Consider the following 18,214-nt stretch of genomic DNA (forward strand, 5'->3'; position numbering starts at 1 on the left):
CTTTATGAATAATTCTTCAGGGAGTTGAGGTAAATCCTGCTTGTTTACTTGTTCATCACCTTTTGAGAATGTTCCTTTACAAATCCTTGAAGCCTAAAATACGTTATTATAGCTATGTAAAATATACTGGTTAAGGTAATTGATTTTTCTTTTACCTCATGTTGTGAACTGAAAAGTTCATTATATATATTTTTTAAGATACACGGTTTGACATGTACTTTGTCTTACAGGCAGTGAGGTCACTCAAGGAGACAATCGAAGACTGTTGGGACCAGGATGCAGAGGCTCGGCTTACTGCACAGTGTGCTGAGGAAAGGATGGCTGAACTTATGATGATTTGGGAAAGAAACAAATCTGTGAGCCCAACAGTCAATCCAATGACTACTGCTATGCAGAATGAACGGTAAGACCCTAAGGGGTGTGGCACCTGTCAATCAGTATTAGAAACTGAGACCCAATATATAACAGAAAATAAATACCTTTAAACCAGCCTAATGGTTCAATGATTATCTCATACAGTCTAAAGTTATCATTTTTCTTTCAATATTCCTATTCTTCTATTGAAGATTTTTGTTTGGTACGAATGTGAGATGAAATCTGCATTTTTTTATATGTAAAGGTATAGTGAAAGAAGTTAGTCTTTCTCTATGGTCCAACTTTCCTGCAATAATAAAGGTAAAATGTTTCCATAACTCCAAAAGTTCATAAGCACTTCTATATAAATTGTCTCATTTATCCTTTGTTGTTACTATTCCTTCCTCCACTGCTTTTTTTTTAAGTAAATGGAACTATGAACTTGCCTATCTAACCACTGTTTCACTGACACTAAGGTTTCTAGACTTCCTATCTAATGCTCTTTCTTATAGAGTATACTACTACTACTTTTACATGAAAGCAATTCAAAGGTCTTTCTAGTCCATCATTAATACTACTTTACAAGACTTTTTCTTTGCTAGAACTATGATTTTTGGTTCTAAATAGAAAGGCTTTTTAAAAATTCCTACAATTTGGAACTTTCTACGTCTGCATTTCTTTGTTCCATATTTGGGGTAAAAAAGCCTTTGTATGACTCTGTCATTTTGTCTAATACATGTTTAAAACTTTCAGAAAGGCATCCAGGAAAGGGTTACTGGAGAAGATTGAAATAAAAATAAACTCGATTCTTGAAACTTTTTTTTTTTTCCTGTGTGTTTTTTTGGGGTTTTTTGTTTGTTTGTTTTGTTGTTGTTGTTGTTTGTTCATTTGTTTTTTGGAAACTGAGTCTTACTCTGTCCCCCAGGCTGGAGTGCAGTGGCATGATCCTGGCTCACTGCAACCTCTGCCTCCTGGGTTCAAGCGATTCTCCTGCCTCAGCCTCCCGAGTAGCTGAGATTACAGGCATGAGCCACCATCCCCAGCTAATTTTGTATATTTATTAGAGACAGGGTTTCACCATGTTAGCCAGGCTGGTCTCAAACTCCCGACCTCTGGTGATCCACCTGCCTTGGCCTCCCAAAGTACTGGAGATTATAGGCGATAGGTGTGAGCCACCGCACCCAGCCTATTTTCTGTTCTAATTTGTGAAAGCCATTTGTATTAGCCATAGGTCAAAAATTTGGTTTGCACTACTTTTGTATAGGTTAAATTAGTTTCGGCTATAAACTCTTACACCTTATATATCAGCAAATCAAGGAAGTTAGACACTGGCTATTCTAATTATAAATTTTTTCACTTTACACATACCTGAGGACTGTCTTCTGCTTTCATCTCCCCTCATCTCTGTATTTCCCATGTCCTCTAGTATGATGTTTATACCTCTCTCAAAAGTCAGCTAAAGCTTTTATTTTGAATGCTTTCAAACTTTTCTTGAATGGTAAGAAAAAAAACCTTGATGGCCCACCTTGATTTGGCCATTTTTTGCCTCCTGTGTCATTTGGCTCAACCTTCTGCATGCGTCTTCTCATCTTCAGTCTCTACTAATAATTTCCCCAAAATTATAATTCATCCCGTAGTTACTCTAAGTTTTATTTTCCTGAATCTTACCCTCCATGTCTCCCTAGCTTCCTTTTCTTGTACTGTATAACAACTTTTTCTTCTTTTCCTCCTGTCATCTCCCTTATAAGTAACGGACATTCCCGGCCGGGCGCGGTGGCTCAAGCCTGTAATCCCAGCACTTTGGGAGGCCGAGACAGGCGGATCACGAGGTCAGGAGATCGAGACCATCCTGGTTAATACGGTGAAACCCTGTCTCTACTAAAAAGTACAAAAAACTAGCCGGGCGAGGTGGCGGGCGCCTGTAGTCCCAGCTACTTGGGAGGCTGAGGGAGGAGAATGGCGTGAACCCAGGAGGCGGAGCTCGCAGTGAGCTGAGATCTGGCCACTGCACTCAAGCCTGGGCGATAGAGCGAGACTCCGTCTCAAAAAAAAATAAAATAAAATAAAAAATAAATAAATAACAGACATTCCCAAGGAATGACAATGACAGCAAAGAACCCATGATAATTGGAGAGCAATTCTGAATCTTTGATCCTTTATTTGAACATAATATTCTGCCTTATACCTTAGGCTCAAGGACTTTTACTGATATGACTCAGACTATCCCAGAAACATATGCGCCATTACTAGGGTGTGCTTCTTAATGGAGGCCTTTGGAACAACCTAAAAGCTTATATTCTTTTTACCATTTGGCCATTGGAACTTAATTGATAACATACCTTTTGAGTAGGCACCATGCATCTAGAATTATGGAAGTACAGAAAACATATACCATGGTTCTTCCTCTCATAAAACATAATGTCTGGTTATATGAATATACATTTCATAAATATATATTTAATGTTATACAACTATAGGGGAGATTTTTAAATTAACTCTTATAAACCAAAATAATAAGCATTTATAAAAATTATGTCTGATCCACATACATTTTTCAGTAGGCTTAATTCATGTATAACTAACACTTATCAAGTTATTAATTGACACTTGATTATTTGATTAGACTTTTTAACCTTTAGAAAAATATATGTTTGGAAGAAAATGAAAAACGACTCAGACTTTAAAATCAGAGGTGTCAAACTTGGAGAGATAATATATCATAAATGTACATTCTCAATGTGATACTTTTTTTCTTTCTTTAAGCAACCTGTCACATAATAGGCGTGTGCCAAAAATTGGTCCTTATCCAGATTATTCTTCCTCCTCATACATTGAAGACTCTATCCATCATACCGACAGCATCGTGAAGAATATTTCCTCTGAGCATTCTATGTCCAGCACACCTTTGACTATAGGGGAAAAAAACCGAAATTCGATTAACTATGAACGACAGCAAGCACAAGCTCGAATACCCAGCCCTGAAACAAGTGTCACCAGCCTCTCCACCAACACAACAACCACAAACACCACAGGCCTCACACCAAGTACTGGCATGACTACTATATCTGAGATGCCATACCCAGATGAAACAAATCTGCATGCCACAAATGTTGCACAGTCAATTGGGCCAACCCCTGTCTGCCTACAGCTGACAGAAGAAGACTTGGAGACCAACAAGCTAGACCCAAAAGAAGTTGATAAGAACCTCAAGGAAAGCTCTGATGAGAATCTCATGGAGCACTCTCTTAAACAGTTCAGTGGGCCAGACCCACTGAGCAGTACTAGTTCTAGCTTGCTTTACCCACTCATAAAACTTGCAGTAGAAGCAACTGGACAGCAGGACTTCACACAGGCTGCAAATGGCCAAGCATGTTTAATTCCTGATGTTCTGCCTACTCAGATCTATCCTCTCCCTAAGCAACAGAACCTTCCCAAGAGACCTACTAGTTTGCCTTTGAACACCAAAAATTCAACAAAGGAGCCCCGGCTAAAATTTGGCAGCAAGCACAAATCAAACTTGAAACAAGTCGAAACTGGAGTTGCCAAGATGAATACAATCAATGCAGCAGAACCTCATGTGGTGACAGTCACCATGAATGGTGTGGCAGGTAGAAACCACAGTGTTAACTCCCATGCTGCCACAACCCAATATGCCAATGGGACAGTACCATCTGGCCAAACAACCAACATAGTGACACATAGGGCCCAAGAAATGTTGCAGAATCAGTTTATTGGTGAGGATACTCGGCTGAATATTAATTCCAGTCCTGATGAGCATGAGCCTTTACTGAGACGAGAGCAACAAGTTGGCCATGATGAAGGTGTTCTGGATCGTCTTGTGGACAGGAGGGAACGACCACTAGAAGGTGGCCGAACTAATTCCAATAACAACAACAGCAATCCATGTTCAGAACAAGATGTTCTTACACAGGGTGTTCCAAGCACAGTAGCAGATCCTGGGCCATCAAAGCCCAGAAGAGCACAGAGGCCTAATTCTCTGGATCTTTCAGCCACAAATGTCCTGGATGGCAGCAGTATACAGAGTAAGTGGAGGGATCATATAATCTCTCCTGTGTGTCTTTTGGGGCCATTTAAATAACTATTTAGATCAACTAATAGATGTATTTCAACCAGTGATTATTTACCTTTGCCACTTTGTAAACGATCCATTTGAGACCTGGAGCAGTGGCTCACACCTGTAATCCTAGCACTTTGGGAGGCCAAGGGAGGTGGATCACCTGAGGTCAGGAGTTCAAGACCAACCTGGCCAACATGGCAAAACCCCATCTCTACAAAAATACAAAAATTAGCCAGGCGTGGTGGTGTGCACCTGTAATCCCAGCCAAGATCACGACACTTCACTCTAGCCTGGGCAAAAAAGTGAAACTCTATCTCAATAATGAAATAAAATAAAATAAGCCATTTGGGCCAGGCGTGGTGGCTCATGCCTATAATTCTAACACTTTGTGAGGCCGGGGCAGGTGGATCACCTGAGGTCAGGAGTTTAAGACCAGCATGGTGAAACCCCGTCTCTCCTAAAAAATGCAAAAATTGCCAGGCACAGTGGCTCACGCCTGTAACCCAGCACTTTGGGAGGCTGAGGCAGGTGGATCACGAGGTCAGGAGTTCAAGATCAGCCAGGCCAAGATGGTGAAACCCCCGTCTCTACTAAAAATACAAAAAATTAGCCGGGTGTGGTGGTAGATACCTGTAATCCCAGCTACTCAGGAGGCTGAGGCAGAGAATTGCTTGAACCCAGGAGGTGGAGGTTGCAGTGAGCCAAGATTGCACCACTGCACTCCAGCCTGGGTGACAGAGCAAAACTCTGTCTCAAAAAAAAAAAAAAAAAGCAAAAATTAGCTGGGTGTGGTGGCGCACACCTGTAATCCCAGCTACTTGGGAGGCTGAGGCAGGAGAATCGCCTGAACCCAGGAGGCGGAGGTTGCAGTGAGCTGAGATCGCACCATTGTACTCCAGCCTGGCAGCAAGAGCGAAACTCCATCTCAGGAAAAAAAAAAAAAAATAAGCCATTTTGTTGGGCCTCGAAGGTAATTAGACTATTGTAAAGAAAAAAGTAATATTTTTGTCATTGATAATTAAAAAGTCAGCGTCACAATAGTCAGAATAATTGCCCAATTTAATATGTGCTTTATGTGGCTGTTGCTTTATAATGCAACTCACATACTTGCTATGAAAAGTTGAAATTAAGTAAATACCAGTTCAAGAGCTCCAAGTAATGTTATACCAGTATAACCTTTGAAACATTTTATTGCACATATTAATATTGATTATGTCTGCATTTAGGTTTTATCAAACTAACCTTAATAAATCTTTTTTTTTTTTTTTTTGAGACGAGTCTCGCTCTGTCCCCCAGGCTGGAGTGCAGTGGCCGGATCTCAGCTCACTGCAAGCTCCACCTCCCGGGTTTACGCCATTCTCCTGCTTCAGCCTCCCGAGTAGCTGGGACTACAGGTGCCTGCCACCACACCCGCCTAATTTTTTATGTTTTTAATAGAGACGGGGTTTCACCATGTCAGCCAGGATGGTCTCGATCTCCTGACCTCGTGATCCACCTGCCTCGGCCTCCCAAAGTGCTGGGATTACAGGCGTGAGCCACCGTGCCTGGCTATACCTTAATAAATCTTAAAGATCCAGAGAAATTTCAGAAAAATTACTATAAAGAAACTGTAGGCTGGGCACTGTGGCTCACACCTGTAATCCTAGTGCTGTGGAAGACTGAGGTGGGTGGATCACTTGAGGCCAGGAGTTCAAGACTAGCCTGGGCAACATAGCAAAACCCAATCTCTACAAAAAATTTAAAACTTAGTTTGGTGTGGTGGTGAGCGCCTGTAGTTCTAGCTACTTGGGAGGCTGAGGCAGGAGGATCACTTGAGCCCAGGTGTTCAAGGCTGTAGTGAGCCATAATCACATCACTGTACTTCAGCCTGTACAAGAGACGGAGACTCTGAAAAACAAAACAAACAAAAAAAAACCTGTAAGATTCTTCTTAGTTTCTTAGTATCATCTTTTTCAAGAGTTATGTATTGAGTCTCTCACATACCTATATTTTTTTTTTTTTTTTTTTTTTGAGACAAGGTCTTACTGTTGCCTAGGCTGGAGTGCAGTGGCAAGATCATGGCTCACTGCAGCCTCAACCACCCGGGCTCAGGTCATCCTCCCGCCTCAGCCTCCCAAGTAGCTGGGACTCCATACCTATACTATGGTACTGTGAGCCCTGTAGCATCTTAAATAACTTAAACTGATGTTTGATTTCTTGCCCTAAAGGAATTGCAACACAAAACAGGGAAGCTCCCCAAAATCTGTAAGTTATTGTTATACAAAATGATTTATTTTAATTAATTAATTTTTTTTTTTTGAGACAATCTTACTCTGTCATCCAGGCTGGATCATGCAATGGCATAATCTCGGCTCACTGCAACCTCTGTCTCCCAGGTTCAAGCGATTCTCTTGCCTCAGCCTCCCGAGTAGCTGGGATTACAGACATGCGCCACCATGCCCTGCTAATTTTTGTGTTTTAGTAAAGGAAGGGTTTCGCCATGTTGGCCAGGCTGGTCTCGAACGCCTGACCTGAGGTGATCCACCTACCTCAGTCTCCCACAGTGCTGGGATTACAGGCATGAGCCACTGCGCTCAGCCGATTTCTTTTTTAGACTAAGGCATTTATGAAAAAAGTTATGTTTTATTATTCTCTAGGGCTGCAAAATGGGTTTGAAAGAAGGATACATGTTTCAAAAAACAATCAGTAAAATATAGCCCCTTGCTTGAGCGGCTTATATTATAGACCAGTTGACAGACCCTTATTGCAGGACTCTGAGTCAGTAAGACATCTTGTCAGATAGGCCAGGCGTGGTGGCTCATGCCTGTAATCCCAGCACTTTGGGAGGCTGAGGCGGGCGGATCACCTGAGGTCAGGAGTTCGAGACCAACCTGACCAACATGGAGAAACCTCATCTCTACTAAAAATACAAAATTAGCCAGGCATGATGGTGCATGCCTGTAATCCCAGCTACTTGGGAGGCTGAGGCAGGAGACTCGCTTGAACCCGGGAGGCAGAGGTTGCGGTGATCTGAGATTGTGCCATTGCACTCCAGCTTGGCAACAAGAGTGAAACTCTGTCTCAAAAAAAAAAAAAAAAAGAAATCTTGTCAGATATAGGAAGAGGAAATTACTAGAATATTTGTACTCTAATATTTCTGTCATATTCCGAAAAATATTGTACGCCAGGTGCCTTTTAAAGTTTGATCCAGGCCGGGCATGGTGGTTCACACCTATAACCCGAGCACTTAGGGAGGCTGAGTTGGGCACATTGCCTGAGCTCCGGAGTTCAAGACCACCCTCGACAAGATGGAGAAACCCCCCGTCTCTACTAAAATACAAAACATTAGCTGGGCATGGTGGCATGCGCCTGTAGTCCCAGTTACTCAAGAGGCTGAGGCATGAGAATCGCTTGAACCTGGGAGACAGAGGTTGCAGTGAGTCAAGATCATGCCACTGCACTCCAACCTGGGCTACAGAGAGAGACTCAGTCCCAAAAAAAAAAAATTTTTTTTTGATCCACCTTGAGCATTAAATACAATGATTAAATACTTTTTACCAAGTTAAGATCTCTACCAAAACCAGAAGATTTGAGAATACAGCTGAGAACTTTAAGTGTTCTCCTCTGATTTTGTGTGTGTGTGTGTGTGTGTGTGTGTGTGTGTGTGTGTGTGTGTGTTTATCCTTGACTTATAGAATAAGTCAATCAGTTATTAAAACATTTGGGTTAAAGAGTCTCTAAAATAAGTTGGTTAAGCTTTGCCTAGAAAAACATTGCCTGGCATTATGAATTTCAAGAAATGTTCATTAGCACCCTCCTGAGACATTGGTTTGACCTTTTCTTGAGTTACATCCCTCACCCTTTATTTCTTAAGTCTGTTAAATAGTTCATTTTTCTGCCCTTTTATTTTCAGTAGGTGAGTCAACACAAGATGGCAAATCAGGATCAGGTGAAAAGATCAAGAAACGTGTGAAAACTCCCTATTCTCTTAAGCGGTGGCGCCCCTCCACCTGGGTCATCTCCACTGAATCACTGGACTGTGAAGTCAACAACAATGGCAGTAACAGGGCAGTTCATTCCAAATCCAGCACTGCTGTTTACCTTGCAGAAGGAGGCACTGCCACAACCATGGTGTCTAAAGATATAGGAATGAACTGTCTGTGAAATGTTTTCAAGCCTATGGAGTGAAATTATTTTTTGCATCATTTAAACATGCAGAAGATGTTAAAAAAAAAAAAAAACTGCTTTATCCTCCTGTCAGCACCCCCTCCCACCCCTGCAACAAGGACTTGCTTTAAATAGATTTCAGCTATGCAGAAAAATTTAGCTTATGCTTCCATATTTTTAAATTTTGTTTTTTAAGTTTTGCACTTTTGTTTAGTCTCGCTAAAGTTATATTTGTCTGTTATGACCACAGAGTTATATGTGTGTGTATCAAAAGTGGTCTCAAAATATTTTTTTAAGAAAAAAAGCAAAAACAATGTATTGCTGATAATCAGTTTGGACCAGTTTCTTAAGGTCATTAAAACAGAAGCAAATTAAGACAGGTTTGACTGCAGTGGTATCTGGTATCCATGTTTTATTTCTGGGCACAAGCTAGTTTTTATGTTGATACGTTCCTGAACATATTATCTTGTTGGACATCTTTTCTCTTGTGTTTTGTTTGAATGTGCAATAGTTTATAGGCCACAAATAAGCTTTCTTGTAAGCTCTCTTCCTAACAGGGCACATATTCTTCCATAATATAAATACTTTTCTGCCCCATCTCCCATACTTTTGAAGGTCAGTTCTATGACAGTGAATTTTGCACAGGAGAAGCAGCTACCTGATTTCTTACTTTCTCTCTCCTTATCATGGAGAATACAGAAACATTGTCTGAAAGGGCTCTAAAGAAGAAACTACCAAAACCTGATTTGAAATGCCATTTCTTTTAACCTTCCAAATCCTGAATGTTTCCTTCCAGGCATTTTAATAAACTTATTTGCTTCTGGTTTTGGGAGTTCATAAGAGAGACTAGAACAAAGTACAGGACATCAAATATTAGCCATTTCCCGTTTTATTTTATTTTTCTATGTATGTTCATGATCCATGTTCATTTATTTAAGAATACATTTTTATTGGTAAGCTTATAGAGCTATACTTACGGAATTTTTAAGTAGGAAAATAAATGGTTAAGATAAGTGTTGTAGCTTTCATTCTCTGAATAGGCCATCTTTGACTCATAAAATTACACTTACTGTTTATTATAACTTCAGAAGTAATTTATAGTTCTGAACCTCTAGTATCTTTTACCCTGTTCCCAAGCAAAGACTGGTGACTTTATCTGAAAATGATTCCTCTTCCCATGACCTAAAACACTGTGAGGAAAAATCATTCAAGTGGCATGCCAAGTCCCCATGAAGGAAGGGCTGCTGCAAACCTAACTTTTTTGAGCAGACTGAGACTAAACTTCTGTCTTTTCAAAATTGTGTTATCTTCCTTAATCCTATTTTCATAATTTTTCCTTTTGCCAGTTTTTCACATTATCTTTGATATGTGAGCAACATTTATTATTTACATTAGAGTATACCTTTTAGTAATAACATGACTTGAAATCATGTTATTTTTAAAAGCCTCCTTTGCTTCTTTCATTACTTATAATCTTCTCTAAAACAAACTGCATTTTTTTAATAAAGCACTTTCTGTCAAATAATGGACTTTTTTCTAAACAGAAATTATTTTCTATTAATTTACAAACTGATGATTTCACTTTTAAATTTTTTTTTTTTTTTGATTATCAGAGTACTTAGTAAATGTTATATAGTTAAGTTCTAAGATAGTTCCAGGGATTAAAAGGTTAAGAGGAAAACACAAATCACCAAATTTCTGATTTATGTTTTTATCTCCTGAACAGTATTTTTTCACTCATATTCCTCTATCTCATCACTTAGCTAAAGACAGCCTAAATTTCCCAATTTTCTGTCATTTGTGATTTACTTGTATATAAGCCTTCTCATTTGCCATGTGCTGTGATCTTACAAGTTAGATGTTACTGTACCTACCATTTATTCAGCTGGATTGCTGAACACTGTTCTGGATTCTTAGAATTAAGATTATCTTGTTAGTGCCCAAGATTTCCACGCTTTGTGTTTTATTGGCCCTTCTCTTGATTCAGCACCTTAACCGATTTTCAGTCTTCTGGCACATAATTTTTTTCACAGTTATTATTCTATTAACAAATTATTTGTATCTTTCCTAGTACATTTTCACTTAGTTCTCTTGCCTTTAAATATCTTTCACATGCATTTTAGGATATTCTTTTCAAATATTCGTAGGACAACTTTGAATCAAAATAAATTATATTTCTTCTCCAGTTTGAAGCATTGAGGGTAAATAACCATTTGAGGTCTAACTGATCTTTTCCTGCCAGAAGAGTGATCTTACGTTCTGCTATATTTGTATTTGGGCCAGTTGATTGTAGGTTTTCCAACATTTTTTTAATATTGGGAAAATTATAATAAAATGCTTTAAAAATTAATATGCCAGATTAAAATAACTGAATAGTTTATTTCATTCAAGCATGTTTAAAACAAATAATTTCCTTTCACCAGTTTTTCTTAGTAAACTCCTGAAAAAGTAGGAAAGGTGGAGAGTATATATCATTTTAATAAATTTTAAATTAAATTGTACATCAGACTGTTCCAGGGATTACAGGTAAATCTGTAATATACAAGCAAGCAAAATTAAGTTAATTACTTATATGCTAATACTCATCTGATAATAAATGTTTCTTAAAGTTGACATTTAACTGCTATCACAAAATTTTACATGTAGAAAAGCAGGTCTTTTGAATAAAAGATCATTCAACTAAAAATATTAAAATTTATTTCACTGGATGGTAATGTAACCTTAAAAGCATCATAATAGGTAAAGTCTAATATTAGTTCCCTTAACAAAATCCTAACTGTATACCAGAATTAGGTCACTGAAAGAACTTGATTTGAATTACGTTTAGACAAAAATTACTTAATTGTAAATTCTTAAAACTTTCCAAATGCATAATTGGCAAAATAAAAAATAAAAATATAAAAAACACTGTTACCCGTGTAGGAAGTTACGAGAAGGCACATACTGAATGCCGAAATATATATATATGCTATTTCTTTTAAACCTCAGAGCAACCATATGAGCATTGTAATTAATATTCCCATTTTACAGATGAGGAAATTGAAGCTAAGAGAAACTAAGTAATATGCCCAAGGTCCATATCTAGTAATAGACAAAGCTGGGATTTCAGTCGATGTCTACCTCTCTCCACATCTCTTTCATCCATACCACACTGCCTATATGCCATATGACAGGATGTGTTACGGGCTAACATTTATTTTAAAAATTCAGGCCAGGCGCAGTGGCTTACGCCTATAATCCTAGCACTTTGGGAGGCCGAGCCGGGTGGATCACAAGGTCAGGAGTTCAAGACCAGCCTGGCCAAGATGGTGAAACTCCATCTCTACTAAAAATATTTTTTAAAAATTAGCCAAGCGTGGTGGTGGGCACTTGTGGTCCCAGCTACTCAGGAGGGTGAGGCAGGAGAATTGCTTGAACCCAAGAGGCGGCAGTTGCAGTGAGCTGAGATCACGCCACTGCACTCCAGCCTGGGCAACAGAGTGAGACTCCGTGTCAAAAAATAAAAATAAAAATTCAGTCACTATACTCGCACAATTGTCATTTGTATATACACAATTGTATATACAAATACAATTGTATTTGTATGTATAAGGTAAGCCAAACCACATACCTTAATGATTTGGGAAGTTAGGCAAATATAAGATATGTAGACATACCTATGCTGATTGTTGCTTGAGAAATAATTACTAATTCAAGACAAAACTCAATCCTGTATCTCCCATCATGAATCTTAAAATCATTTCACTTAACTCCTAACATTCTTAAATTGCAGAACTAATGGTAAGGTAAATTTTAAGGAAAAAGTTAAGATAGCTTTTGGGAACAGAGACCTTTCCGTAAACTGATTCCATAATAGATTTAGGGGAATTAATTTAACAGAGAATTTCAGTTTCATCAGTCCTTTGAATCCATCTTCAGGACTTCTGCTTTTAATAACTTTAGAAAATTTACTAATCCATAGAACTAATTGAGTAGGCTATAGGAAGGATACAAGGATAATGTCTTTTTTATAAAACAGTTTAGTATAGCTTCTTTACATGTATCCACTTGTTCCAGAAAATGTGCATTGATTCTGAATGTGAAAATACTTAAAGAGAGAAAGGAACACTTAAGTGTGGGCTTCAGTGGGAATTTTCACCAAAAAATTGGCAAGTTTTTTTAAAATTATTTTCAAATTTGACTTCTACAGCCAAATGGAATTGGTAGGCTGTAGCTGTTACACTGAAATTTCCAGTCTTTTTAAGTGCCTCCTGAAAGTCATTTAAAATGGAAAAATATTTCAATGAACTTTTCTTTTCCTTTTTTCGTATTTATGGACATGAATATTTTATTGGAGATCATTAACTCCTAGAATTTGAGATTATATTTCTATACAATATTTTTTAAAGTTATGTTGAATTTACTACCTGTTATGTGCAGGTTATTATGTAACTATTCACAGATTGCTTCATACATTGCTTTATCTTCCCAGCTAACTTATTAAAGTTAGAATCTGTACACACATATTGATTATCTAGACCAGTCATTCTAGAAATTGTAACACTCCCACATAAACCCCAGAAGACTTTTTCAGAATGCAATGTTTTCTAAATATACTGTTTACTGGCAGTTTACTCTTCAGCATATAAGGTTGCATTTTAACTTTTAGATTATGAACTGTGCAAACTTTACCCAAAACTACCTTGCATGATTCCCTCCTAAATATATTCCTTGATTAAGTAAATCTGGCAAATCACTGTTTGAGCTAGTTACATAAAATTTGTTATCAAGAGAAGGCCTTTCTACAAGTTTCCAGATTAACAAAGAAAAGAGGAAATCACAGGGCATTTAAGTGCACCTTCCCATTACTTTCCTTAAATCACCTCACAGGCCGGGCGCAGTGGCTGACGCCTGTAATCCCAGCACTTTGGGAGGCCGAGGCGGGTGGATCACGAGGTCAGGAGACTGAGACCATCCTGGCTAACACGAACCTCATCTCTACTAAAAATACAAATAATTAGCCAGGCATGGTGGCGGGCGCCTGTAGTCCCAGCTACTCGGGAGGCAGAGATAGGAGAATCGCTTGCACTGGGGAGGCGGAGGTTGCAGTGAGCCGAGATCGCGCCAATGCACTCCAACCTGGGCAACAGAGCAAGACTCCATCGCAAAAAAAAAAAAAAAAAAAAAAAAAAAAAAATCACCTCATAGTTTATGTCTGACTTACTCCAAACCTCAGTTATCTGATTTGTAGTCTGTGTCAGGAAAGTTTTCTTCATATCCTGTCTCCCTCCTCTTTGATTTTAAATTTTTTTTTTTTACCCAGTAGGACAAAAAAGAGAGCAGTTGGTCATCATCCCCAATATTCTTAGTCTTCAGTATACTTCAGGCCTCTCAATGAACACTTCAGTCTCGGTTCTTCAGACAAAATTGCTTAAGCTCTTTTTCCTCAGTCCTATTTTAATGACTTTATATTTAAGAACATAAAATTATATCTTCTTTTATATTCCAATTCATTACTCCAGTTAAGTAATAGTTTGATAGTTTGATAGAATCGAGAGTTAAGATGTTTCTATTTGAAAGTGGATCCAACCATCAGACTACCAGCAAATCAGCACTTAATTTTTGTATTATCTAACATTTTCTATTGTGGAATTTTATGATTTTATATTCTCATTAGTTATAGCTAAAAAGCCATGCATACAGAATTATATATCATTTTGCCATTAAAATTGTTTAACTTATATTGCAGCAAGCTTAGTTTTATGATTGAGCCACAACCTTCTACTTATTTTTTGTGTCAAATATTAAACATTAAATGCAAGATGAACTTTCAAAAGCAAACCCTACATTAATCAGGCATTATCTATGGACATTTTTGTAGACCACTTTTGAAATACTTATTATTTTGCAACATAGACTGGACTATACAACTTTCATTTAACTTTTAGGTGACTGATTTAAGTTGAGTGTGCATATAGAGAAAAACAGAAATTTATCTCATGGCAGATACATTTGAAAGTACTTCAGAAGACTTTATGCTGTATATTAAAACCAGGCTCAAAATAAATCTATCATATCTTTAAAATTCCAATTCTGTTATTACTGTGATGTTTGTAGTGTTACTATTAAACATTGTAAACATACACATTCATTTTTAAAACAACTTGAAACCCATTTTAAAATCTGGGTAAGAGAGAAGGAATCTTCAGAACCAAATTACATCAGTAGGGTGTCCAGTTTATGATTGAATTTTTAAGCAAATTACTGTATTTGAAACTACAACTTGATTTGTTTTTCAGTTTTAAAAGGCAACATGTGGGTTTTATCCATTTTATTTGTACCTTTAGATTTCAGAAACATCTTCGTGTTTTAGATTCATTCTACAGACATATTACTTAAAAACTCAGGGCCCCTTTCTTCCCTTTGTACACTGAAAAAGTTCAATTGGTAGCAAGTAAGCAATTAGATCCAGTTGAATATTTAAAGTGTTCGTTGCACAGTTCATTTAATGTTTCATCTTATTTGACTTTTTCATATAGATATATTATCAGATTTCATTAATCATAAAAAAGTTGCCCAGTTCTGTAATTACTGAACAGAGGGAATGACTCAACTAATTGGCTACATGTTGCAACAAATTTAGGCCTTTAGAGTTGAAGCACTGACTTAAAACGATTTACATTTCTGTTCTTTGGTCAAATGATCATACATGATATGGGACAAATTGTTTCATTTTGTTTGTTTTTTAATAAGAGAACTTAGTAAAGTAGTTACTCTCAGATAGGATTTTCTCAAGAGACATTTTAACGTTATAAAGCCTTCTAAAAGTGAACTAAGTATTTTATAACTTTAGTAATAGCTTGGATGGTTTTGAGAAAATAACCTCTATTTATCACATTGTCAGAGTCAAACAGAATTTTTCTTTGAATCAGACAGTTCAAGCTCTAAACTGATATGCTATATACTTAAAATCCTAGGAAGTTATCTGTAACCAATCTCTTGTCTCAGGCTCTTCACCTTGTTACCAATCCTCTTAAGTATGTAAAGGAAACATATTTTTAAAGAAGCTTAACAGTAAGAAAAATTACTAAAAGATGCAATTCAAAGATAGATAGGTCCCAGTTTAACATTGAATTGCTTGACTTCTGTGGCTTTTCCTTTTCTGGCCACATTTATTTATTTAAGCAATTTTTGTATGCCTTGTTATTTCATTTCCATAGAGATTATATTGTATCAGTGTTTATGTAAGCTGGAATCATCCTCAGTTTTCTGTTGATAATTTTTCAAATAAAGATACATGGATATTGTAAAATACACTAACTCTTAGGGTGTTATAGTAGCTGAAACATGGAGATGTGTAGCTGCCATGCTTTTTCTGAATGGACAGGAGAAACATAAGCTACAGAGTATTCATTTCTGAGGATGCTTTTCTGGAAAAAGAAAGGCTAGAAAATACTCGCACTTCCTCAGAACCCTCTTTCTTGTTAACGGGTATCTTTTGTTGGTGTGTTTTGCTCTTACATTACAGATAGACTATCATATATGACTTTATGAATAATTTCAGTTATTTTGCTTTTGTATAAGCTGTCTGAAGCCTTGCTATGCTGTATAAGTTGTGTTTGATGGATCAGTGTGAGTATAAAATAAAGCAAATCACTTTTCTTTTGTATTATCTATGGATGCCACTATGAAAGCTGACATTAAGCCACTAAAGAGTTTTCTATGAATAAGTGTAAGTAAATGCTTTGATATATATAAACCTAAATAAAAAGATTGTATTGATACAGAGACATTGGAGAAGGAGATTTTAAGGCAGTTCTTTAGGTTTAAAAAGGCTTGCTGTAAAATGGTGCATTATTCCGTTTATTAAAGATCATATTAATGACAATAGTAATTGTGTTTTTTTATTTTATGAGGTCACCAGAAATTGTTAGTATGATAATTAGGGAGTTTGCATTAGAAGAGTAAATGTTCTATCTAATATGGCTTTCATAACTCAGTATGATACATCAAAAAAATAAACTAAATTTAGTATAATAGTTGCTATTTTCTGACCACCTATTATATGCCAGGCACTGTGTTAGTTATTTTACATATATTGTTGATAATTCTCACAACAATCTTACAAAATATGTATTACTATCCCCCTTTTATAAATGAAGAAACTGAAAGAGAAATTAAATACTCTGTCCAGTCACAGAACTGGCAAGTGATGAGATTCTAACGCATTTTACGTTTTGCTTTGAACTGCAATTTTCAAGCTCTACTTGTGGCAAGAGAAACTCAAAAATAAAAATAAAAATGGCCGGGCATGGTGGCTCATGCCTGTAATCCCAGCACTTTGGGAGGCCGAGGCAGGTGGATCACGTGAGGTCAGGAGTTCGAGACCAGTTTGACCAACCTGGAGAAACCCTGTCTCCACTAAAAATACAAAATTAGCCGGGTGTGGTGGCGCATGCTTGTAATCCCAGCTACTCGGGAGGCTGAGGCAGGAGGAGAATCGCTTGAACCTGGGAGGCAGAGGTTGCGGTGAGCTGAGATCACACCATTTACTCCAGCCTGGGCAATATGAGTGAAACTCCGTCTCAAAAATAAATAAATAAATAAATAAAACCGTTCAGTAGTTAGAGTAACCAGGAATACCCATGGAGTAATTTAAGGGTGCAGAAAAGCTTTTCCAGACATCAAAACAGCTATTTCTATTGGCCTAATATGGTGTTTGTGCTTCACATCATCAAATAATCTTTTTGGTTGGATCTTAGTATTTTATTAAGAGTTAAGATGTTCAAAAAATAAATAGAAGGCCTTGTTAAAGCAGAATATGAGTTTGTGAAGGCACACATTGTTTGTCTCCAGGTTAATTCAGTGCGTTAGAGAAGTGTCCTGGAGCAGGATCTTGTGTCATTCTATGGGACAACCATCTTTAAAAAGGTGCTGGGTCACTTTTACCTATATGCCAAGAGAACTTTTGATTGTGGAAAACATGACCTACTCCCATAGGCTCTGTTGTCACCTTAAATAACACTCTGTTTTAGGGATGGAAATTGTTGCATTCAAGTAAGATGATATGTAAGTGCCCAAATAAGTGGTAAATTATATGTTCAATATGTGTTTGAAGAGCCAAAGAAGACTTCAGTTCAGGAAATGATGTTGAATAGCGTCTCGAAAGGATGGATGAGACATCAGGAGAAAAAGTGAAGACAGGCAGGGCATGGTGGTTCAGGCCTGTAATGCCAGCACTTTGGGAGGCCAAGGCAGGTGGATCAGGAGGTCTGGATTTCAAAATCAGCCTGACCAACATGGTGAAACTCCATCTCTACTAAAGTACAAAAATTAGCCAGGCATGGTGGCACATGCCTGTAATCCCAGCTACTCAGGAGGCTGAGGCAGGAGAATCGCTTGAACCCAGGAGATTGCAGTGAGCCAAGATCACGCCATTGCACTCCAGCCTGGGCGACAGAGCGAGATTCTGTCTCAAAAAAAAAAAAAAAAAAAAAAAAGTGAAGACAATATTTGAAGTGACCAGAAGAAAGGGAGGACATGGACTGGAAATAAAACAGATGAAGTAGATCCAAACAGATAGTATAATTTTTGAAATTATACAAAGTGTTTGGGCCGCTGTCATAGACAATAGGGAGAACAAAGTTTCTGAGGAAG

General features: G+C 37.6%; 1 protein-coding gene across 2 annotated transcripts in view; it reads left to right on the plus strand.

The window, feature by feature from the left end:
- BMPR2 (bone morphogenetic protein receptor type 2) overlaps window positions 1-10,569 on the plus strand; it is a 200,977-nt gene extending 190,408 nt beyond the window's left edge. The window contains exons 11-13 of one of the 2 annotated variants that reach the window (XM_007965888.3): window positions 231-403; window positions 3,118-4,397; window positions 8,328-10,569. In XM_007965888.3, coding sequence (XP_007964079.1) covers window positions 231-403; window positions 3,118-4,397; window positions 8,328-8,575 — 1,701 coding nt within the window. In that variant the 3' untranslated portion in view covers window positions 8,576-10,569. Of the gene's footprint in view, window positions 1-230; window positions 404-3,117; window positions 4,398-8,324 lie in introns of both variants that reach the window. The other variant, XM_007965886.3, reaches the window with a different exon arrangement.
- The last annotated feature ends 7,645 nt before the right edge of the window (window positions 10,570-18,214 follow it).

The sequence above is a fragment of the Chlorocebus sabaeus genome, chromosome 10 (assembly GCF_047675955.1).
Source record: "Chlorocebus sabaeus isolate Y175 chromosome 10, mChlSab1.0.hap1, whole genome shotgun sequence".
Taxonomy (NCBI): Eukaryota; Metazoa; Chordata; class Mammalia; order Primates; family Cercopithecidae; genus Chlorocebus; species Chlorocebus sabaeus.